Source organism: Artibeus jamaicensis, unplaced genomic scaffold (genome assembly GCF_021234435.1).
Source record: "Artibeus jamaicensis isolate MK-2021 breed Jamaican fruit bat unplaced genomic scaffold, CSHL_Jam_final scaffold_754, whole genome shotgun sequence".
NCBI lineage: Eukaryota > Metazoa > Chordata > Mammalia > Chiroptera > Phyllostomidae > Artibeus > Artibeus jamaicensis.
The window spans coordinates 7,632,155-7,655,600 of record NW_026522054.1 but is presented as its reverse complement, the minus strand read 5'-3'; the positions used below and the strand labels follow the sequence as shown (position 1 = coordinate 7,655,600).

Here is a 23,446-nt window from a genome sequence, read left to right as displayed (position 1 = left end):
GCACCCCCCCCCGCCCTCCACCCTGGGGTGCCAAGTCTCACCTGCAAGCTGATCCTGTTCAGGCAGCCCTCTCTTAGAAGCGGGAGGTGAAGTTCCGGAGGCTGTTGGCCCCGCCTAAGGTCCCCAGCATGTTCCGATCGAACCCTTGCTGCGAGGGGAGAGACAGAGACCGTTTGGGTCCCCGAAGTCATGCGTTCCCTGAAGGCTCGCTCGCCCCCGCCCCCTTTCCCGCTCGCCTCAGTCCAGGGGACTTGGCTCTCAGAGGGATGGTGGGGTGCACCTGGCCAGTGGGGGGCCTGGGGGCCTCACCTGTCTGAGGATGTTTTGAATGTCCTTGATGGACCACATGTCGGACAGGAGGAGCCGGGCGGCTTCTGCGGCCTTGGACGAGGTGCTGAGTGGGAGGGAGGTTCACGTGTGGGTGACGGTCCGGGACACATGCAGACAGGCCCTCCTCCCTCCCACCCCCCACTGCCAGGCCTGGGAGACATGGGGGCCCCGGGGGAGCCCAAGAGAGGAACCGCATCCCGCCTCCAGCCGGCCACTCTGCAGGGCAGGCAGAACCCCACGCCCATGTCCTTGGAGGAGAGAGTCCCCTGGAGCAGGATGAAGTGCCCACAGGGCTGGGTCTGCCGCTCCAGGCTCCTGCGGGCCCTCTGAGGACTCAGAGGCCCCTGGGGACCCCTGGCCAAGACGGGCGCTACCCTGAGGCCTGGCTGCTGCCGGACCCACAAATCCAAGGTGCTCTGGGCTGTGCTACAGCTGCCCCCGCCCCACTTGGGGACCTGTGCTTTGCAGGGGGAGGGGCTGCGTGCGGGGCGGGGGGGCGCGGCTGCCTGCCCACCTGCTGCGACACAGGTTGACGACGTTGTTGATCACGCTGCTGGAGAAGAACCGCTTGGCCATCTGCGGCTGCGAGGCCATCAGGTTCCGGACGGTGTAGCAGGCCGAGGTCAGGATGTCCTCCGAGTTGCTGGTGTTGCCGGAATGGCTGGCGAGGAGCCGGGCCACTTCCGGGAGCACCTGGTTCCCTGGGAAGGCAGGCGGGGCGGGCCCGGGTCAGGCGGCTGCGGGGAGCAGGCCCTGAGGCTCCCTTCCAGCACCCCCGGGGGCTCAGGACCCAAGTGGGACTGCGCCCACCTGCAGGCCGTCCCCCCGGACGACCGGCCCTTTCCTGTCATCGGGCTTCCCCGTGGGGGCGCACACCAAAGAGCGGTTGGAGGGAGACCCCTTGGCGGCCTCAGGAAAGGGGGTCTGCCAGTGCTACCCGGGGAGGGGTGGCGGGGCCTCACCCATCAGGCTGTGCAGCGGCTGGTGACGAGACATGTTGCTCAGCAGGGAGGCCCCGGAGCGCACCACGTCGGAGTTGCCCGACTGCAGCAGGCGGGCGATCTGCGGCAGCCCCTTCTCCTTCAGCCCGATCAGCTGGCTCATGCCGCTGGACATCTGCACGGAACGGCTGCATGAGGACCCAGCCGGCGGCTCCCCGGGCCCCGTGGAGGAGAAGGGGGGCAGGTGACCCCGCGGAGAGACCCGGCGCTCCCCCCTGCACACTGGCCACGCAGCCACAGATGGATGACCGTGTGCTCACCAGGCACTGTGGGACACCAGGCGCCCAGGCACCTCCCCTCTCCCCGGAGGGCCACCTCTGGTCCCTCGTCCTCTCCCCGAGCTGGGCACAGGCAGACCCTGCATTCTGGTTTGCAGAGCGAGGCTCCCAGGCCCCATGTGTCTGACATGACACAGGAGGGGCTGGGATTGGCAGGGGCAGCCTGCCCTGAACGGGGGACCCAAGGCAGGGGCAGAGGTGGGGGCGCCACGGGCAGGAGGGGCCCTCACCAGCCCCTTGCTGGCTGTCAGGTTCTGCAGGGCCCCCGCGCAGGCCTCCAGTGTGGCATCCTTCTTGCTCTTGCCCATGAGGTTCAGGTAGGTGCGGATGGCGTCCGAGTGGTACAGCCAGCCGCTCCCCTTGGGGTTGGTCTCTTCCTCGGGGAGGGGGCAGTCATAGTTGTTGTTCTGAGGACAGCGGGCCGGTTAGCAGGCAGCCTCTCAGGGGACCGAAGCTACGAACCCACGAACGCTGCCCCCCACACCTCAGAGGCCTAGGGAATCAAGGAGGCACCTGCCCACGGCCCCTCCCTCACGCTGCCGCTGAGAGAAGAAGGGAGGGACCGGCTGTGGTTGTCAGGGCTGGGGCCAAGGACAGAGAGCCTCTCAGTCCCCTGGGCAGTGTGGCTGGCCTCCCGGGTAAGTCCGCTGTCGGGTCCTGCTCCTTGAGGCTTTTCTGCCCCCAGAGTTTGAGCCTGACCCTCCCTGGGCCCACGGGGGCAGGTGGCCCCGGCCTGGACGCCACCATTGTGCCCCATGGAGGAAGCCTGTCCCCCAGGGCCACCCAGGGAGACTCTGGGGAACCCATCTGGACAGGAGTTAGAGTCCTGGTTACCCCGAACCTCAGGGGTACAGGAGACAAGGGGCAGACTCTGAGGCTGAAGGGGTCTGGAGCTTGTGACCGGGGGTGGTCTGAGCTCCTTCTGTCCCAATGCACAGACCCCCGTTGGCAGGGAAGCCCCCCCACCATCGTGCTATGGGAGGCCAGCGGCAGAGGGGAAGGGGGTGGGGGGCAGGGACGGGGCCCGCTCACCATCATCTTGTCACTCCTGTTGCTGAAGCAGCCGGTGGAGGACTTGTCCGTGTGTGTGTTGCGGTGGCTGTACTCCAGCTGCCGGTAGCGGGTGGGCACCTCGGCGTCCAGGCGGTAGGACAGGTTGTGCAGCACACACATGCAGTTCTCCACGGACTGCGGGCCGGAGCACACGCCTGAGCTGCCACGCGGCTGCCCGGGCTCCCGGCTCATGCCCACCCCTCCCGCCGCTGCCCCCAGGTCCCCAGGCAGCTGGCTTTGCCCCTGGTCCCCTCCTGCCTGCCTGTGTGAGCTGAGGAACAGCCTCACTGTTCAGAGCCCCAGGTTCCCCGCCTCTCCCCCCAAACCCCTACCCGGGCTGTAAATGAGGCTGAAGCCACTGCTGCTGGGCCCTGGGGAGGATGCGCTCGGAAAGTGCCTATCGGGGGCCCGGGCCCCAGCAGGATGGCACACAAGGCAGGCAGGCGGGGTCCTGGGAGGGTGCCTTCAGGAGCAGCCCTGGCCGTGTGGGTTTAAAGCCACCAAGCCCCATCTCCCCGAAGGTCCCTCTTTTTGGGCTGGTCTTCGGCCCCCAACATCACAGTGCTGGCCCGTCCTCACGGACAGGAGACCTAATGCTAACTGCACGCCACTGTCCCCAGAGGGCCGCCATCCCCCCCAGGGCGTGTGGCCCTGCTGGGCTCTGCTTCCGGGATCCAGGGGGCCTGGCTGTGCGGGCTGTGCCGCCCAGAGCACGGAGGCCAGCTGCCCGCTGCGGCCCAGCTGAGCAGCCAGGGCACAGGTTCTGTCCCCCAGTGGAGGTGCCACCTCGGGGACACGCTCTCACCTTGTCGTCACAGCGGCTGGCCGCCACGCAGTTCTGCACGTAGGTCAAGAGGGAGTCAATGAGCCCTGAGTAGTTCCGCATGGTCTGGCGGCCGGGGTCGGCGGAGCTCAGGTTCCTGAGGGACGGAAGGGACAGAAGTGGGCGACACGCAGGGGGAGCGGGGGCAGCGGGCCCGGTGGACGTGCAGGTGTGGGAGGAGCGGCAGCAGATGGGACTGGGGGGGACACAGGGCCGAGGGAGGAGGGAGGGAGAAGGCGGCGGCCAGCCCTGGCAGCCCCGGACGAGGCTGGGGAGCGTCCAGCTGGAGCCTGGCTCTCTCCATCCTTTTATCTGCCCACTCGGTCCACCAGCCCAGCTCCCACAAGTGTCAGGGGCACTGGTGTGACCCCAGCATCCTGTGGGACAGGGCTGGGGCCCCTGCCCGCCCTGTCTCTCTCTGTGGGGCGTGGGGGCAGCCTGGGATCGGTGCTAGAGGGCCCCCTGCCTCGCCAGCAGCTGTGCCCCACCCCCTGCAGTGCCTCATTCCCAGACACCCTGGGCCCACGGGCCTGGGGCAGCCCCTTGACACCCTAGCCCCCGGCCTCTTCCTCACCCAGCCCTGCTCCTGGAGGCTGCTATGGAGGCTGAGTCGGGGGAGGGATACAACCTGAGACACAGGGACCCTGCCCACCACACCCCATCCAGCAAGGGGCTCCCCTTCGGGCAGGTGTGAGCCCAAAGCCCTTGTTCCACCCAAGACCGGCACTCACTCCCAGCTTGTAAACCTGTCCCAAGAGGAGCGCACCCAGGGCCCTGCGCTCCAGCCCCAGGGCCCTGCGCCCCGACTTGGGGAGGAACTCAGGGCACTTCAGGTGAAGAAGTGCCAGCTTCATGCCAATGGATGTGCACAAGGTTTCGGCCCCGTGGCCTGGAGGTGACTCAGCAACCAGAGTCTTCTGTGTAAAGAACACTCCTCAGGACCGGACGCTCCCAGCAGGAGAAAGGCCGGGTTTTGTGGATGGGGGAGGGAGAACGGTGCCAGTCTGGGTGGTCCGGTGAGGGCCTTCCCCCTCTGGGATGCGCGCCTGAGGCTTCTGGGCCCCTCAAAGGCGTGGTGGGAAGTGGGGAGCCGTGGTGGGAAGTGGGGAGCCGTGTCGGAGTCACCCTCGGAGGGCCGGGTGGGCTGCACCGAGCCCTGCCCAGTCCCGGTTGAGAGGGAGCTGCTGGGGGGACGGCAGGAAGCTGGACACAGGGGCCCCGAGGCCCGCCCTCCTCCCTCACCTCAGGCAGCCGGTGGCGTTGAAGAAGACCTCAGGGTCCACCACTTCCCGGGACACGTTGCTGTTGCCGTCACACCAGCCGGAGAAGGGGATGATGACGCGGTCGGCCAGGACGGGCAGGGCGTCGGAGATGAGCTCCTCCTTCAGCTCGTCCGTGGAAGACAGGTTCCAGAGCAGCCCTGTGGGTGGGACCGGGGCCATCGGCCAGACTCAGGCGGGCTCTGGGGTGCCCATCACCTGCCCGCTCGACCTGGCCACCCCCCTCTCCTGTCCCACTGCTCCATGGGGCCTTCTAGAGCTTTCTGTGTGGGTCAGAGTGGTGCCCACGGAAGGCGGTCAGGAGCACTGGCCAGCAGGTTTCAGGAGGGACCGTTACATTCAGAACCTCCTAATGCCCCCGACCTGAGGGTCACAGGTGCTCTGCCCCGGGTCTCAGGTGGCTCCCTGTCCGGTCCAGGGCTGCCAAGTGGCTGTTTCTGGGTCCCACCCTCAGGGTCAGCGTGGTTTTGGACACAGGGAGGATGTGGAAGACCTGTGGGTCCCTGTCCCCTTCCCCTACAAGCCCCAAGGTCTGCTCAGGACGGATTGCAGCTGGACACCAGCCTTCCACCCCTGGCCCACTATCCTCCAAAAGACCTTGACCCCTGTGACTTTGCAGAGGGCCTGGGCCAACCCACCTGGACCACCCCCCACGGGCTGGTGCAGTGGGTACCCAGGATGTGAGCCTGGGCTCAGCCCGCCCTCACGGCAGCCTCGCCCCGGGGCCGGGCTCCCTACCGGTCAGCTGCTTCTGGATCTCGGTGCTCCCCGTCCTCCGCAGGAGGCTGACGGCCTCCCGGATGCCCCCCTGCCTCCGGGTCTCCAGCTTGTTGGTGCTGCTCCGGAACACCAGGTTGCGCAGGGCACCGGCTGCCGCCTGCTGCACGTTCTGGTTGGGGCTGCGCAGGAGGTCCACCAGCTTGCTGATGCCGCCCAGCTGATAGACCTGGGGGACAGGGGCAGCGAGGCGCCGGTCAGGGACCGTGCCCTCCGAAACACCCACGCCAGCCCAAAGGAGCAAGCAGTGTGACGGAGCGGGAAAGGCCCGGGGCCAGGAGCCAGGATGGGGACTCGACCCCGAAACCCCACTTCCCTCCTCTGGAGGCCGGGGTGGGGACCGGAGGGGAAGTGGGCGTGGTTGCACTTAGAGCCCTTGAAGCCGGACAGACCTCACGGAGACCCTCCCTCCCACAGGAGCTTCCTCTTCTCTGGGAGCATCTGGGCAGATGCGTCCTGGACTCTCCGGGAAGCACATGCCACGGCCTCCCCGGGCTGAGTGCAGAGCCCGTGGGCGTCTCCCCATCAGCCAAGCTTGGGAGGCACAGACAGGCCCCGAACCCCACCATGGGTGACTTGGGGAGGCGTGCACAGACAGACAGACAGAATGGGAGTGCGTGACGGGTTGAGGTGTGGGAAGTCGTCCTGTTTGCCGGGGGGTCCTGTTGGACCCGAAGCTGCCACTGAAGTGACAGTGACTGACAGGGGAGACACCGGAGGAAGGTGTCTGTTCGGCCGGAGGGCTCTGCCCTGCACAGAAGGTGCAGCTGCCCGGCTCTGACCGGGGGCGGTGCCGAGTGCACTGCTTGCCCTGGGCAGCTGGGCAGGGGTGAGCAGAAGCCCACGGCAAGGGCCCCCACTCATCTGTGAGTGCAGAGCTGGGCTGCTGCCCCAGGCCCCGCCCAGGCCACCAGGTACCTGCTGCTTGGCCGACTCATCCTGGAAGCAGGTGTGCTGGATGAAATAGGCCCCAATGGTCTGGTACTTCTCGTCCTGGGAGCTCAGGTACTGCACGGCCTTGGGGATGGTCAGCCCGCTGCACTCGATGTCCTCGCTGCAGATCCTGCGACGGATGGCGATGGGCGTGGGTCACAGGGGCCCTGGTGCAGGGACTCCCCCCTTGCACACCCAAGCTGTCACCGCCTCCTCTGCTCTCCTGAGAGCCAGGACAAGGCAGCCAGGCCCTCCTGGGGACAGCACTGGGACTGCCCCCTGGGGGAGGGAGGGGCACACCCCGTAGCGAGCACTTGCTGGGCTGGGGCCCTAGCTGAGGGTCAACGGTCAAGCAGGCAAGGGACCTCTGCCTGCTTTTGAGGCAAGCTCCCACCTGTTCTGCCATTGAGCTCACCTGTGGCTGGTCCTGAGACACGGAAGGGAATGGCTGTGAGCCTGCCCATGCACCCACCCATCTGTCTTCCATCTTTCTGTCCCTCCATCCATCACTCATCCATCATCCATCTTCCATGCATCTGTCCATCTGTCTTCCTTTCATCATCCATCTTCTCTCTATCCGTCTGTCCATCATCATCCATCCATCCATCCATCCGTCCATCCATCTCTCCTTCCTTCCCCTCCCAAGTCTAGCTAATTCTTCCTACACAAACCACCCCCTCCATCTACTCCTCCTTCCCACCCTCAGAGCTGCTGCCCCCTTCTGACCCCGACCACTCCCACAGAGACCACCCCGACCACTCCCACAGAGACCGCACGAGAGACCCTGCAGCTGCTCTCTGCTCCCCATCCTACCACCTGATGCCCGTGGCCCCACTGAGCCGTTGTAAGCCCAGGTGACCGTGTCACCCTATCCGTGTCCCCTCTGTGCTGCAGGGTCAGGGCGAATGACTGGACTGCTACCCAAGGGTGGTTGTTCGGTTGAACTGTATGGAGTGGCTGACGGCCACCTTTTTTTGAGCCGCAGACCCAGCAATTTCCTATTTTTAACCTCATTCCCAGGCTCTGCTGTGCCCGACTCCCCAGGCCCTCACGGGGTCTGCTCCCGTGAGACCAGCCCTCACGGCGCCCCTCCCCCACCCCGGCACCCCCACCCGCTCTCAGAAACGGATCAAGATGCCCGAGATCAGAGGCGTCAAACTGCGGACCAGTCACGTCCCTGCAGGGTGTGTGCCAGCCTGTCTCCCAGGGCTGAGCCAGCAGGTCTGGGCAGGGCCCGAGAACGAGCATTTTCTCCAAGTCCCCAGGATTTCAGCTCCTGCTGGTGCAGGAGCACACCCCTTGAACCTCTGGCCTGGCTCACCTGCTGGAGTAGCCTCCCTGTGACTCCTTCAGAGCCCACGCGCTCAGCACATTTGTGTTAGTGTTTGTGTTCTGTGTGCGGCCCCTGCGAGCTTGGAACTCCCCGGGGAGGAACCCGGAACTCCCTGGGGACAGAGGCTGGGTCTTTCCCATCGGGGGAGCTCCCTGCAGTGTACCAGGCAGAGGTGTCCGACCCCTGCACCCTCCGCCGAGGCCCCGCCCACACGGCCCTGCCCCCAACCCAGGCCCCGCCCCCACCGGCAGCACTCACTTGGAGCTGGCCCTGGAGTGGCTGAAGGACATGTCCTTGTTGCAGGAGGTGGGCGGGATGCACACCGGTTCCTGCTTGGAGATGCAGGAGGGCGGGCGCCCCGGGCACTTCTTGGTGGCCTTCTGCCCGCTGCAGGTGCTGTAGAAGCTGTAGCGGCTCTGGGCGGTCTTGTGGCCCTTGCCACCCAGCGTGCCCTTGCGCAGGGTGCCCCTCGGGTCGCAGCAGAGGTCGGGCTCGCTGCGGCTGGCCTTGATCTTCTGCATGAAGCAGATGTCGCTGCCCGCGTGGCAGCTGCTCCGCGGGTGGTGGCGGCCCCAGTTCTCCATCTGGCTGTAGGAGCTGAAGCGCCGGTTGTCCGCTTCCCGCTTGAGGGTCCCATTGTAGATCTGGCCAGAGGGAGGGACAAAGGCTCAGCGGAGGCCCCTGGGCTCCACAGTGATGCTTGTGGGACCCCAGAAGGCTTGGGGGGCAAGGAACCTCCTGGGGTGTCACTTTTCGAACTGCAGGCTGTGACCCCCTATGCATTCTGAAGCCACTTCAGCGGACAGAAGCCAACGTCTCAAAGGACCGACTGGACCAGTATAAACTGGACGATCTGAGGCCACGGCGCTGGTGGCCCTGCAAATGGGCTTCTCTCTGTGGGGGGCATGTGGCCCCACGCGGGAGGGCAGCCTGAGGCCCAGAGAGGAGAGGACCCCCCGCCCGGACAGTGGCTCACAGAGGGAAGGGCAACCGTGGGACCTGAGCCTGTGTCCCCAAGCCCTCTCTCTGCTGTCCCGCCCCAGCCCCAGATGCCAGCGGCTCTGGCACAGGCCTTCCTTGGCCACTGGACGTGGAGTGGGGAATTGTCTGTCACTGTGGCCACCACGGTTTCCCACTGTTGTCTCTCTGCCAAACTCCCCTCTGCAGGGCAAGAGCAGAGCAGGCCCTTTAGGGGTCCCCATCAAAGGCTGAAGGGGGAATAGCCGCCTGCTCTGGGGCCATCTGTTCTGGGGGGACATGGAGTGCAGGCAGCAGCACGGGGTGCCGGGGGCCCCTGGGCTTCATAGTCTCACGGCGGGAGGCTGGGCAGAAACTGGACCCAAGAGGAAAATACAGAACAGTGAGGCCCCCGGGGCTAGGGGAGCCCACCAGGGAGCCTGGCCCCTGGGCAGAGCCTGCCAAGCCCCAGACTGAGCTGGGAAGAGAGCCGCCCACAGAGGACTTTCCCAGAGCGCAGTCGGGGCTCTGCCTGTGCCGACTTGTTCGGAGACGAGAGGATCAACATGGAGCCTGATGGGGCAGCTCCACACAGGTGCCGCCTGGGGACTCACCTGGGCCGCAGCCTGGAGCCTGCCTGCCCCACCCTCCAGTGAGTGTGTGAGTGCATGTGCATGCAAGTGCGAGTGAGCGTGTGTGAGTGTGCAGGGGAAGTCAGCCACGGGGTGACCCCCTTCCCCACCGGATCACACACGCTCTCAGAGGAGGAGCCTCAGAGCCAGGTCCCACCGTGGGCTGAGCTCCTTCTCAGACCACTGGACTCAGCAGCCCCAGATGCCAGCCTGGGCCGTGGCGCACTCCTGGACGCCACCCGCCCACACACCCAGCTGGGCACCGGCAGGCAGCCTCCTTCCCTGGGCTGGGTCTAACCGACCTCCCCCGAGGGAGCGGGCGTGTGGGTGCAGGGAGGGGTGGAGGGGCAGGGACAGGCAGAGGGGCGGAGAGGGGGCAGTTCTGGGAGCCTTGGGACCGGGAACGCACACCTTGCAGATAACGCACAAAATATGCAATTAGGCCCCGCCCCCTGGCCTTCATTCTCCCGGGCGAGGGAGGTGATGATGGGTGATGATGGCACTCTGGTGGGAAAGCAAGGGACTCCCTACCAGGCCAGCCGGCGAGGCCTTAAATGGAAATGCAACAGGAGCGCCCTTGTTCTCGGTAAATGACACCGCCTGTCGTCATCTCTGCCACCTGACCTGGCTCCTGGCTCCCAGAGCCTCGTCCTGGCCCCAGCCCAGCGCCAAGGCGATTGTGCTGAATAAGCTCCCGGAGGCTCTGGGGCCTGGCTCTGCCGGCTGGGGAAGGAGCAGGGCCACCCCGCCCACAGGGCGCGGCCCGCGGGGGTGGGGGGTAGGTGTGGCAGGGCTGGTAGGGACAGCCCTGTGGCCCGCACTTCCCAGCCCCCCACCAGCCACATGCCAGCAGCCTTCCCTGTCCCAGGACCCCCAGCCCAGCCCTGGTCTCCCTGCCGCTGTGCTGTCTGCGGGTCCTCCCTGCACAGATGGCCTGTGTCCTGGCTGAAGTCAGCAATGTTTCCCCTTTTCTATCAGGCTGAGGTGGTGGGGGCACAGAGGGACTCTAAGCACACCCCTCAAGTTCCCTGGGCTGAGACACCCACCGCAGAGGGAGCCCTGGGGTCAGGAACATGGCTCTGGGGCCCGACCATGCAGGGTTGGCTCCGGCTAAGCCCCTTGCCCAGGGAGCAGCCTTGGGCCAGTTACTTGGACCCGATGGGCCTCAGTGCCTCGCTCGGTCAAGCTGCTGTAGTAACTGCACCCAGAGAACCCGTGAACGCACGGTCACGGGGCACTCAGCGCACGCGCAGCGTCTGTTCAGAGGCACCTCTGGGTTCCGCTGACACTCAGGTGCCTCCGGGACCTGGCTGACAGGTTTGCAGCCGGGGCCCCTCCCAGAGGGGCTGCCAGGTTGGTACAGGAGGGGGACGAACCCCGAAGCCAGGACAGCCCTGGAAAGGGGTCTACACTGGTGGTCTTCCCCACCGGGGCCACTGATGAGGCCTCACTAATTTCGGAAAACCACAGGCTGGTGACCCACCCAGAGGACACGCAGGGAGGCCAGGCTTTGGGGAGGACAGGTCCCTGATGAGGAAGACCCCTCCCTTCCCAACCCTGGCCCCAGGCCCTGAGCGCTGCAGCCAGAAGGCCAGCGTGTGCTTGGCAGGCAGGAGAGCTCCGCTCTGTAAGGCCGACAGACACCCCCACCCCCCCAGCCAATAGTGACCTACTGGCAGCGTCCCCACTTCGAGTACAAAAGACACTCACACACCCCTTGTCTGGTTGTCTCAGACTTTCCTGGGAAACTTCAGCCTCAGGTGGGAGGAGCCACAGACCAGAACATTCCAGAGGGGAGAAGCTGACCCCTGCATCACGGAGCAGTCTGGGCTGGACCGCAAGGGGGGCCTGGGGTGTATCTCCACCTGGGAGACCAGTGGAGCGGACCCTTGGCCCTGTCTTCCCAGGTGGGCCAGACAGGGGCCTCCCCTGGCTGGGACCCTCCGCTAATGACCTGGCCCTGGTGACCTGCCCAGCTTGCTGCCCCGTCCCCTCCCTTCTTGGGTGTGTGGGCTGCACCCCCATTTGAGAGCTGCCCTGCCCAGCACCTTCTTCTCTTCCTGCTCCTTCTAAGCCAGGAGCCTTCTGAGGCCAAGCCCTCGTTTTGTAGGTAAGGGGATAGTCCTGGCCCGGACCAGACCAGAGTAAAGCGGGGATGACATCAGGTCAAGGGTCTCAAGGGGCTGAACGCAGCCCATCCGGTGTGCAGAGACCCTGCTGACGGAGCCCGGGGTCGTCGGACGGGACTGTGATGGAGGACTACACGGGCAGGCAGGGGAGGCTCCTTTGGTCCTCCCTTCCCCTCCCGGGCCCAGCCCCGGCCTGGCGGCTCCCCTCGGCTCTCCACTGGACGGCTACCTGCAGTGCCTCCCACCTGCCCCACCCAGTCTGCGGGCCTGGCGCCTGCCCGGTGAAGCCGGCTCCCTGACCTTCCTCCAACAGAGCTTTCATTAGCCCTGGTCTGCGGGGGAGCCGGCCGTGTCTCTCTGCTAGGGACAGGACGAACGCCCTGGATGGGCCCCTCCCAGCCCACTGCTCACGCAGCCCCTGATATCGGCCATCCTGGCCCTCCTGCCTCCGCTCGACCGGGTCGCCAGTCCGGGAGGCCTTTCCTCACCCCTCCTCTCCACGCCTGGCCTGCGTTTCTCCAAGGCCCCAGCAGAGCGGTGCTGATCCCCCGGGGGCCCCCCACCCCACCAGCCTTGCTCTGGGCATCTCCAGTGACTCTGGCACCCTGTGGCCCTGTCAGTTTGTCATTGCCCCAAACTGTTTGGGACTGTCAGTCTCTGTCATCGCCCTGAACTCTCCACACGAGGCCCCTTGCTGCGCCCAGAACTGGGCGGGGCTCGCTGTACTCAGCAGAAGAGCGTCTGTGCGGAAGCTAGGGACTCGGGCTGCGGGTGGCGCTGGACCCAGCCGGCGAGGTCCACCAGCCCTCCCTGGGCCCCTTGACCTGGGGGACTGCAGCTGGCCGGCCGTGCCCAGAGAGCTGTGTCCAGCCCTGGCTGACCAGGCGGAAGCTGCCGGGTTCCAGGGGAGTGTGGGGCAGGCTCAGATGAAAGGGCTGTCTGGTGCCCAGCCATCAGCCCGGGTGAAACCAGCTTCTGCCAGCAAGGCGGAGCTGCCAAACCAGCTTCCCAGGGGTGTGCCCTGCCCCTCCTTGCCCGCTCACACGCCCAGCAGGGAGCCCAGCAGGGCCATTTCTGACGCCCTCCTCAGGACAGTGAAGCACACGGTGTCAGGGGGCCCTCCTGCCTCTCTGTCCTGGGGAGGGCTGTTCCGAGAGAGGGCCTTGCTCAATGGGGGTGGGAGGGTCAAGGACAGGACCCATCATTCTGGGGCTTCCCACTCAGTGCCCCTGGACTCTCCTGAAATTTGGGCCAGGTCTGGGCAGAGCTGGCCAGTCACAGAAAGGCCTGGGGGAGTCGGCACGTGGCCGGCCACTCTGCTCTGCCCTCCCAGGGTCCGGGGGTACAGGATCTCTCTTCTCTCAGCCAGCACTGCCTGGGGGGGGGGCTCCGGGCCCCAGGCCTGGAGCTCTGGGTGGGGGCAGGGGGCACTGCGGGCTCTGCAGTGTGAGGCCGCCATTGGGTCTGAGTCACCAGAGGTGGGACTTAGGCGGGAGGGTGTGCCGGTCCCTGTCTCCCCCTGAGCAGCCCCCTGGTGGCCAGGATCAGCAGTCCCACCTGGGGGGGGGCGGGCTGCACTCTTTCCCTTTGTGTAGAGTGTGGAGGACACACAAGCCCCTCCGCTCAGAGGTCCCAATGCCTGCTGGGCGTGGAGGGTGAGTGCACACACGCGCACACACGGTCCCCTGTGCACGCCCACCTGCCGACATGGGTGTGGGATCGGGCAGGGATGCCCCTGAGCACATGCACCCTAACTACACCCTGACCGGCACAGGGCTCCCCTGCGCTGTCTCATGGGGGCCACGCGCCGCCCCATCCTCCCCCCTCCCCATCGTCTCTGTGAGCCCAGGAAGCCCGGAGAACTCGGGGCTGGGCCAAGGCCACGCAGCGGGCCCTGAACCAGGCCACGGTCTCCAACATCCCCTTCCCCTGTCCGTCCTCCAGCCACTCGGCCACCAAGTCTAGTGACATCAAGCAAGTCTGAATGGCTAGGAGCCTCTGCAGGCCTGGTGCCTGCAGGGAGCGCCCCCACCTGGGCTCCTCCCAGGGGTCCCAGACAGGGGTCCTGGGGACAGGAGGGCGCCGCTTCTGGCCGGGACCAGACTCCCTGCTGCCCCAGCGTCGGCCTGGCTCGGTGCCTGGCCACAAGGCCCACCAGCCGCCCCTGTCCTCGCGGTTGCGGGTGGGGCTGAGGGGGGCCCCCAGAAGCCCAAGCTGCCTCTCCCCCATCTATCTCTCAACTCCCACCCCCACCCTGATTCTATTTTCAGCTGAGTTAGCCTCCCTGCGGCAGGAAGGCCTCTGCAGAGACATGCCGGGGCCCGAGGGAGGCTGAGCCTCTCCCTCCACAGGGTGGGGGCGGCTTGGGTCTCCCTGAGCCCAGCGACACAAGGAAAACTCCGACCAGAAAACAGGCCCCAGAAGACCCTCTGGCTCTGTGGTCTTTCTGGCCTCATGTCCCTGCTGCCTGCCGGCCTTGGCCCATCCGCCCTCTCCTGGCAGGAGAGAGACCCTGAGCCACCCCTCTCGGGGCCCTGGTGCCTCCTCCCCCGTCCCCCCACAATGCCCACCTGGGAGGGACCAGGTGAGCCCACCCTCCTCAGTAGTGTGACTCTCCCACCCATCACGATCAGCCACCGACTCTGGCTCACCCACCAGCCTCACAGACTGAAAGAACAGGTGGGGGAGGGGTCACCACACTGTGTGCGTTCAAAATGCAGCACCCCTCCAGGATTACTAAATGGGGGGCTGCAGACTAGAGTCCCCCCAAGTGAGGGCCACTGGAGACAGGGGCCGGAGCTGGGCAACCCTGCAGGCTGACACTCCTCCAGAACCTGAGGGCTCACCCCCAAGTCTCCAGAACATGGGGTCCAGGTCTGGGCGAGGCTTGAGGCCCTCTGGTCCCCCTGCCCCCTGCAGACGAGGACAGGGCACCGGTGGGAGGGGGCTGCACTGCCGTGTTGCCATTTAACCACCGCCCCACCCAAGGACGTGAAGACTCAGGGGTTGAGGAGCCGAGCCCTTGTGGGGACCGGAGGGAAAAGGGCCCCCCGGAGTGCCAGAGGCTCTGCTTTGGGTCCGAGTGCCAGGGAGCACGCCGGGCACCTGTGGCCACCCACTCGGACCCCACACCCCTCAGACCACCTCTCTCTCGAGGAGAGTGGCCCCGTTCCCTGCAGGCCACCGGGGAGGGCCTACCCCATAGTGTGTCCCAGGCCGCCTCAGCCCGATGCCTCCATCAGCCAGACAGCGGTCACACCGAGTCCCCTGGCAGTGGCCTCACTCCTGAACGCTCAGACCAAGTTGCCTGGCCTCCGTTCCCTACAAGGCCCACTCAGGACAGTGGCAGGTAACATTCCGCCTGCTCCTGAGGTGGGCGCTCCTCACCGGGGTGGGGGGAAAGGGTGGCCAGCGTGCACGCCCAGCCAGAGGGGCACCGTGGGTTCCGGGCCCCCAGGCCCTGGTTACAGGAGGCCAGGGAGCCAGCTACTGGTGCCCGCTGCCCTCCTTGGCGGTCCACCAGAAAGGAGGCCCCAGGGCTCCTGTGCAGCCCAGCCCCAGCCCCAGGAGCCTCTCTCCTGTGCCCCCTGCTCCTCCTCTCTGCTATGGCGGCCCCTCCTTTCACAGCCGTCCCCACACCAGGAGCCTGTCTGCTGTCCTGCACCTGGTGCCGGCCTGTAGGCAGCACTTACATGTGTTTGCTAGAAGCATGCTGCTCCCCCCACACACACTACGAGCCCGTGGTGCTGACGGGGGCACATTTTCTGACTTTTCCAGGTAAGGGCACAGGATATGGGGTGTCAGGGCCACGTGGGGCTGGGCTGAGCAGCTGACGATACACCTGTGGCCAGCGGGTCCCCTGGGCAGTGAGGGAAGACCCTGCGCCCAGGCCTTGCTCAGACCTCAGCCAGGAGGAGGTGACTGTGGGCCTGAGACTCAGGGACATGAGCACAAACGGGGGCTCCTCCTGTTCAGCCCCGGGGCAGTGGGAGCGCCTCACTCCCAGGCACCGTCCCCCAGTGGACAGTGGCCAACGGAGGGGACCATCCCCAGGGGACACTACACACATGGGCGTCTGCCCCCGGCTTCTGCCACAGCTTGAACGCAGGGAGTGTCCCTGGCCTCAGCCAGGAGTCTGTGAAAACATGCCCACAGCAGGCTGCTGCCTCTGGGGTGAAGGGGGGCTGGCAGCAGCCTCCCTGCCAGCTCCCCGACTCTCCTCTCTCGGGCACGTTCTGTTCCTCGGCAAGTGGGGTCGCGTCTCCTCTTGTCGGGCGAGAGCCTCCCGTCTCCCTGGGCCGGGTGGCAGTGAGTCAGGCGCTGGCACAGGGACCCGGGGTGGGCGGACGCATCTAGCGTCTGCTCTCCGAGCAGCGGCCCTGTGGGGGTGGGGGGCTGAGCAGCTGCTGCTCCGCTGGTCCCTGAGATCAGGGAGGATGTGCGGCCGAGGGGACCTCTCAGTGGGAGGGCCCGCCCGTGCCCTGGACCCTGGGGCTCGGGCTACAGGCCCCTGCAGCCCCTCGGTCAGAACCCTGCCAGATCCGGTCCAGCTGCCCGGCTCCCTGGGCAGAAAGCCAAGGTCTGGAGAGGTGAAGGCCGCCCAGGTCCCTGGCCTGTGGCAGCCCAGCAGAGCCGAGGACCCCGGCCGCTCGTAGCTGACCTGAGCATCGCATCCACGGTCTGTACTGTGATGGAGGTTCCACCCACATCAGGGGTGGAGAGCTGGGGGTGCTCAGCATCTGGGGCCAGACAGCTGGTTAAAGGGCAGAGTCCAGTTCGGACCCAAAGTCTCTGGCCGAAGCCCGGGGCCCGTCCCTCCCTGGCAGGTCGCCTCCAGGACCCGACTGTGCCGACCTCGGGCTGGACTCTTTCTCTGCCGCGTGTTTTGCTCTGAGCCCCCGACCCAAGGCCCCTCCTGTGGACACTCCGTGTCTGCGGCTAACTGGGGCGTGCTGAGTTCGGGTGTCCCCGCTCCTGCAGGGCCTGTTGTGCCCCGGCCTCACGCCGGTGAGGGAGGCCCCCCAGGTGGCACTGGTCCCATCTGGGCCCTTTCACTGTGGGGTCATCCAATGGTGTTGTGTCTCTTTGTCAAGTACAATGGAGGAGGGCAGGGAGGGAGACCGCTAGTGAGCCCTGGCTTCTCGAGGAGACATGGGGTCAGGGAATAGGACAAACCCAGGGCTGAGGCCTAGTCCTGGGGACTGCGTCCCTCAGGGCCACCGACCGGCTGTGGCCCAGCTAGGTGGGCAATGGCCCATGCTGAGCCCTGGCCCACAGCGCCTGGCTGACCACAGAGCAGCTCCTGTGTAGGGTGGGCACGCATGACCCCTCACTGCCCACGCTGCTGGATGGGCGATGCCAGGACGCAATGCTCCTGGACTTGTAAATAGGAGAGCCTGTCAGGGCAGCAGCTGCCGTCCTGACCCAGGTCACCCCCTGGAAATGAGAACCGGCCACTTCCTTCAGTTCCCTGAGAACAGACCTGCGAGACGGAAGCCTGCCTGCAGATCTGCAGGACAGGCCAAGCCCGCCACGCCTCTGGTCCCTCCTGGTCTCAGAGACCAGAGAAAGCACTGAGGGCCACGATGAGGGACCCTGGTGGTCGAAACCCTCTGCTCCTCCCCAGTAGTGCCTGCGGCGTGAAGCCGTTCAGCTGGGTCCGGTCCCCGGGAGAGGCCGTGGAGGGGCCTTGCTTCTGTCACAGGGAATGAGCGGGAAGAATGCCCTGACCTAGGGCTGCCGGTGCGAACGCAGGCACAGAGCGTCCAGTTCCACTGGAGTTTTGGGGAAACGACCGTGCACTCTCTCGCAGAAGCGCGTCCCCAATATGGTACTTTCTCTGGACACTCCACGCTGACCCGCCCCAGGGCGCACGGCTGAGCCCTGGAGCCCGAGTCCAGGAAAGAAAAAATCCCTCTCCTGGCTCCTGAGATGATACGAGGACAATGGATTAAAAACGTCAGTGGGTCTAGAGAGACCTGGGCAGTGGCAGCGTTGGGGTGCCCATCTGGGACAGCAGCCGACACATCCTGTCTGTCTGTGGCCCTTCTCCCAGCTGGACCGCAGCTCATGCAGGGCGAAGGCAGTGCCCGCGTCCGTGCCTGCTGAGCTGCTTGGGACCCGCTGGCAGGGAACGGGGGGGTGGGTGCGAGGGCTGCACCTGCTCCCCCGGGCCTCACTCCCCCTGCTGGCCTTCCTCACCACGCTGCCCTGTGCCCACTGTCCAGCAAACCCCACAGGCTGGGGCCTCTCCCGGCCCGGCCTCTGTCCCGCCCTCCCCTGCTCCCTCTGTGCCTGTGGCCTGCCCACTCCTTGTCTGACTGTGGTTCTGGCTCCCACGCCAGGGATTCCATTTCCTCCTCCTTCAGCCTCCCCTGTGCTCAGCGCCCGCTGTTCCCAGAGCCTCTCCAGAGCTGAGAGGAGACCAGACGTGTCCTGGCAGCTGCCCCGAGGTGAGTCACGTCTGAGGTCCTGCCAGTGAAGGAGGGGCGAGGAGGGCGGGCCTTCGGGTGCGGGAAAGGGAAGGGGGTGTCCCCGGTGGTCAGAAGACGGGCGGGGGTGGGGGCAGCCGGGAACCTTGAGAGCCAGTGAGTGTGAGTGAATGAAGCAGAAGAAACACTCGCTCGCCACGGACCCGTGGCCGTGTTTACAGTGCTTGCTGGCAACACTTGAGGGTTTTAATGCAACATGGTATCAACCTGTGAGTGATCACACACCCAGGCCGCACATTCCTGCCTCACGGACGAGAACCCGGGCGTCCAGGGGAGTTCCGAGGTGAACCTGGAGCCACCGCGCCAGGACCAAGCCTTCTTGGACCGTCTGCATCGTCAGCGCAGTGGGTCGCCCAGCTGCCGGTCCCTCCCTGGTCTGACCTGACCCTCCCCACCCCCTGCTGCGTGAGCAGAGTCCGCGTGGCGACCACTCCGAGCCAAAGCCCCTGACTCACACCTGCTCCTGACCTGCCAGTGTCCTGCCTCAGTCTCCTGTGCTCACACTATGCCAACGGTGTCAACCGACAGTAAGAATCGGGAAAAAAAAAATGGAGGAAAGTACATTTTCAGCAACCTGGAGAGATTTCCCTTTAGTCTCTAACCACTAACAGATGAGAAACACAAGCCCTGCAAAATCAGCCCCAAGAACAACCTAGGGAGGGAGAAACCACACTGACAACAAAAAAAACACCTGCCTCATAAGCCACCCATGAAAGAGTTTCCAACCATGGCCTGGGCTCATGTTGAAATCGCAAAGTAAATGACGGCTGGAGGACTCGGGGGCTGGCAGAAACCGTGGGGGCCGCATCGAAGGACAGTGAGGGGCTGGGACTGAAAAATCTAGAATCGTCTCTACCCATGTTAAATTAAAAAAAACACCTTCAGACAGATGAAATCGGGTTTGCACACAGGCCACTCCATCTAGCCCTGACAGCACCCCCCAAGGCAGCCTTCGTGGTGTCCACCGTGTGCGGGAGGGGGCTGAGGCCGGGGGTGGCAGGTCCCGCCCAGCAGCCGCGCTCGGTCCTGTTGCAGAGCGGGGCTTGGAAGCCGGTGTGGCGGCCTTATAGCCTCAAGCCACACTCCCTGCCTCTCAGTCCAGCTGGCCAAGTCCTCTGGCCTCGGAGCACCCTCTAGGGCCCCCTCCTTGAAGACGGAGACCCCCCAAGACTTTCCTGGAAAGGTCTAATTTAACCCACAGATGGGCCTCAAGAATTCACATCTGCGGCGTGATCACATCAGAGGTGGCGAAAGGGAGTTTCCCAAAGTCCTTTTTCTTGAGGCTTCGCACGGGTGGCCCTGAGACATCCGAGAATGTCCCGTCAGCCCACGCAGTGGGTGGGTGACAAGCCCCATGAGACACTGGCCACACTGAGGGACCTGGTCAGAGTCGAGATCTCATCCTGGGCAGCCCCTCCCGGCCACAAGCCTCGGTCACAGTGTGACTTCCTGCGCAGTGCACCCCGCCCGCCCGCCAACGCCCTGGGGGCCCCGGAGCGGCCGCGGCTCTTACCGGGTAGCCCCACGAGCCGTTCCCCGTCTGCAGCTTGGAGTAGTAGCTGCTCCGCGCGGTCCCGTAGTTGTTGTAGTTGTTGTAGCCGTCAGCCAGGCCGTCGTACATGGAGCCTGAGGGCAGAGGCAGAGGCAGGGTTAGGACAGGCTGGCCGTGCTGGGCACCCTCGGCCTAAGCCCTGGCCGGACAACGGCTCCCACCCGGGGCCCCCCGCCCCCCAAGGAGTCCGGGTCTGAGCCGGAGGAGGAGGGGCTGGGCCCAGGCTGCAAGTCCTGTCTCCTGCCTCCAGCCCCTCCACCTGCAGGGCCCAGGACAGACTCTACAAGTGCAGAGACGGCCTCCTCCTGGGGACCCCACGGCTCCTGGCTCCTGGAGAAGGTTGTCACCTACATGGCAGGAGCCCTTGGGGCACTGCCGTGCCCTTTCAGGGAGTCCTGACCCCACACCCAACAAAGATAAGCTTCCCAGTTGGGGAAGACAGGCAAGACCTGGACATGCCAGGTTCAGAGCCTCAAGGTCAGGGCCACAGAGCAAGGATGGCTGGCTGGAGGCCACTTCAGGGCGGGACTCTGGCTCCAGCCTCAGCCGGGGCCCCCCCCGCCCCAGCAAGCAAGGACCTTCCTGCTCCTTCCTGCATCTCTTAGCTGGAAGATTAATTAATGTTTTTGGGGTGATTGGTGACCCGCAAATGACAGGTTCTGCAGGGGACAGTGTCATTAAGGTCATTAGTGGCAAAGTGGCTTTGCCTCCCAGAAATCAGACTGGCCTTGGGCTCCTGGGGGGGCCATCCCTCTGCTCCCCCTTCTCCAGATAGAGGGCGGGGGTCGTAGAGGATAAGGTCCTGCTGTCCTGGGAACAGGGCTGCCAGGGACAGGCTGTGACCTCGCCTGCCACGTTGGCGGTTTCTCCTCGCCCACTCGCCCACGTCTCCACGGCGAGCTCCACACCCCACCCCTCTGGGGAGCCTTTCCCCACCAGCCCCGCTCACAGCCGCCCTGCTGACTCTGCCCAGGTCCCGCCCAGCCGGTGCTCCACCACAACGCCGCCCGCCTTCGAGGGACGCCTCGCAGGGGGTCACCAGAGCAGGGCTGGCCCACACTCTGGCGGAACGACGGCCTCTGTGAGGCCGTGAGAGCCACTCTTCCCGAGGTGATGGCGGGGGTGCAGCGGTGGAGACCCTGTCTCCGAAGGTGGGGGTGCTCACCTGGGAAGGGAGCCCCTCCCTCACCTGCCCCACCTGCTTAGACTCCAAACCCTTAGGGCGGGGGGTCTGGGGTCCCTGTCTGGTGCCACCTCCTCTGTGCAATGTCACATGGCCCCCAGAGCTCAGAGGCCAGGGCCTGTCCCCCAGCCACAGAGGACCAATCGGCCTTCAGCACCACTGGCTGGGGCCCTGGGAGCCTAGAGGTGTTCACCCTGGTGGTGCTCTGGCACGTGGGCAGGTGGGGTGCCCCCGCAGCCTCAGCCTCCTCTTTCACATAGAGAAGGGGTGGCCTCTGTGCACCCAGATGCCCACGCGGCCCCAGGGTCCCCTGGATGAGGAATGACAGTGACACAGGAGGAGCCTGGCTTTCCTTCTCCAGGGTTCAGGGTCCTTACATGGAAGCAGTGCAGACAGCAGAGCCACCTCGGCCCCCCACTGCCTGCCCGGGGGCCTCCAGGCCCAGCTGAGCCCTGGCTCCCCGGGGGACATGAGCCTCTGACTGAAGCCACGCTCCTCACTGAGTGTGGGTGGGCAGCCCGTTGCCCTCCTTTCTCCTGCAGCTGCCCCCCCGGAAAGGGGCCTTCGTGAGGAGGAGACGGGAGGCAAGGCCGGGGCTCAGCGGCCCCGGGAAGGGGCTGCAGCCGGGCGCACAGCACAGCCGGCCCCCCGCCCCCCGCTGCAGGGCTCGGCGGGCCTGTGGGCACCTGGCTCCTGCCCACGAACAGGGAGTTCTCACCAAAGGGCAGGTGCGGGTCAGCCAGCGGCTTGGGATGGAAAATCTGGGGGGTGACGGACACAGTCCTGCTGGGGAGAGGCGGCGTCCGGGCCTCCGCCTCCTTCCAGACGAACCTGTCAGCAGTGAAGTCACACCCCCCGGGCCACCAGGGAGCACCTCCCCTGCCCCAGCCTGCCTCTGCTCCCACATTCCCTGGGTGGGGCTGGTGGGGCGTTCCCTGCCACGGAGGGGAACAGGGCTGCCTCTGGAATGCCAGTCCCACATCCCAGGGGTGATGTGGGTGGGGACAGGTGTGGGGTATAACTCACTTCCAGTGGGCCAAGGCCTCTGGCCCCTTCCTGGGAACTCCTGATGGCCCCCCTGTGTCCCCTGTGAAACCAGGACTCGGACCACCTGACCCCCACCTTAAGCTGCTCTGCTTGGCTTCCTTGTGGGAACGAGGCGGCCATCACACCAGCCATCATGGCTTCTCTGGCAGAGGGGGCTGTGCTTGGGCCCAGGCTGTGAGGAGGGGAGGCGTCCAAAGACATTCCACACCTGAAGTCGCCCCTGGCAGTGAGCCTCATAGCTCAAGGGCGAGGATGGGAGGTGACCTCTCTTTGGAGAAGCTGCTCCCGAAACAGAAGCAACATTTCCCTCTCTGGGCCCCTGGGCGTCTGGCCAGTAGGCACTACCCTCTGGAAATCAAGTCCCACAGCCAGGACATGGGGCCTCTCCACCACAGTAACGGGGACAGGTGTGACAGCTTTCCCTTCTCCACCTGGTCCCCAACTTCCTGGAAGCCCTTGCTGACACTGGCCCTGATCGCACCCCCTGGGTCGACCGTCTTCTCAGTACAGGGTGAGTGGGGCGCCCCTGCCCGGCCACGGGGCCAGGGTCCTTGGGCCAGCTCAGCCAGGTCCCCTCTAGGTGGGTGGGGTAAACCAGGAAAAGAGCAGCCTGGAGCTGCTCCAGAACCAAGGTCGCCCCTTGTAGAGGATTCCTGGTCCAGGAGTGTTTGGGGAGGTGACCCCTGCACCCAGCGCAGCCCCCAGAACCATCCTCGCCTCTCAGGTGACCATCTGCTTCCCACCGTCTCTCTGAAGGGTCAGTGTGTCACTGGCAAGGATGGCGTGTCTCAGAGGCACTGGCAGCCGAATCAACCTCTGCCCTGTCCCCGGGGGGCCTCTGTCCCTACCCCCGCAGAACCCCAAGTCCCTACAGCAGCTGTCTCGGGGAGGTGCTGCTTTCCCAGGCGACACCGCCCCTGTCATTCCCATCCACTCCGGTCACGCCATCTCAGGACCTGCCTCCCAGATGGCTCATCCCTGGAGCTGCTTCCCTCTGATGCCCCTGAATTTTCTCACCCACAGACGCTTGGAAAACTCGGGCAGCTCCCTTGTTAGGGCACACAGGGTTCTCTTACGGGATGGGGGGGTGGGGAGGCGGCAGGGGGGGGCAGACAGAGGGACCTTTGAGGAGACAACTCCTCCCCCCACCCCCAAGCTCCCGCCTTCCCAGACAGCTTTCTTTTGTCACCCAAACCCTCTCCCTGCCCTCAAAGCCTCGCACAAACCCCTGGAGGTGGCCCGCCCAGCTCTGGGCGCTGCACGCCCTGCAGCCGACTCTCGTCAGCACTCTGTCCACCCTCCTGTGGGCCCGAGCAGCGTGGCCCCTGTGCGGGCTGAGTGTGTGTGCCAGCGAGTGATGGTGCGTGTCACAGGGGTCCCCTGCAGGTCTGCGTGCAAGGGAGGGAGGGAAGGCACGGGAACAGGACTCTGGATCGTGGCTGCACGTGTCCGGGTCTAACCAACTACACCAGGGCCTCTGGGGCACAGCCGGGGCTGGCATTTAAAAAAAATCCCAGGGGATCCGCGTGCGGGCATATTCGGATGTTTACTAGAAACAATGAGTGATCGTCCACCTCCAGGGGGCGCCGTCCCGCAGGTCCCCTGTGGGCGGACCGGGAGCTGGGTGCAGAGGCGGGGGACTACGCA

The 23,446-nt window shown here is 65.6% G+C and overlaps 1 protein-coding gene across 4 annotated transcripts in view; it reads right to left on the bottom strand.

The window, feature by feature from the left end:
• PKP1 (plakophilin 1) overlaps positions 1-23,446 on the bottom strand; it is a 37,089-nt gene that overhangs the window by 974 nt on the left and 12,669 nt on the right. For all 4 annotated transcript variants that reach the window (XM_053659534.1, XM_037161140.2, XM_053659535.1 and 1 more), the window contains 12 exons: positions 19,531-19,643; positions 8,067-8,452; positions 6,461-6,605; positions 5,504-5,711; positions 4,728-4,905; positions 3,468-3,582; positions 2,642-2,797; positions 1,840-2,016; positions 1,293-1,446; positions 845-1,031; positions 310-394; positions 42-148 (listed from right to left, as the gene is read on the bottom strand). In XM_053659534.1, the coding sequence (XP_053515509.1) occupies positions 74-148; positions 310-394; positions 845-1,031; positions 1,293-1,446; positions 1,840-2,016; positions 2,642-2,797; positions 3,468-3,582; positions 4,728-4,905; positions 5,504-5,711; positions 6,461-6,605; positions 8,067-8,452; positions 19,531-19,643 (1,979 nt within the window). In that variant the 3' untranslated portion in view covers positions 42-73. The remainder of the gene's footprint in view (positions 1-41; positions 149-309; positions 395-844; positions 1,032-1,292; positions 1,447-1,839; positions 2,017-2,641; positions 2,798-3,467; positions 3,583-4,727; positions 4,906-5,503; positions 5,712-6,460; positions 6,606-8,066; positions 8,453-19,530; positions 19,644-23,446) is intronic.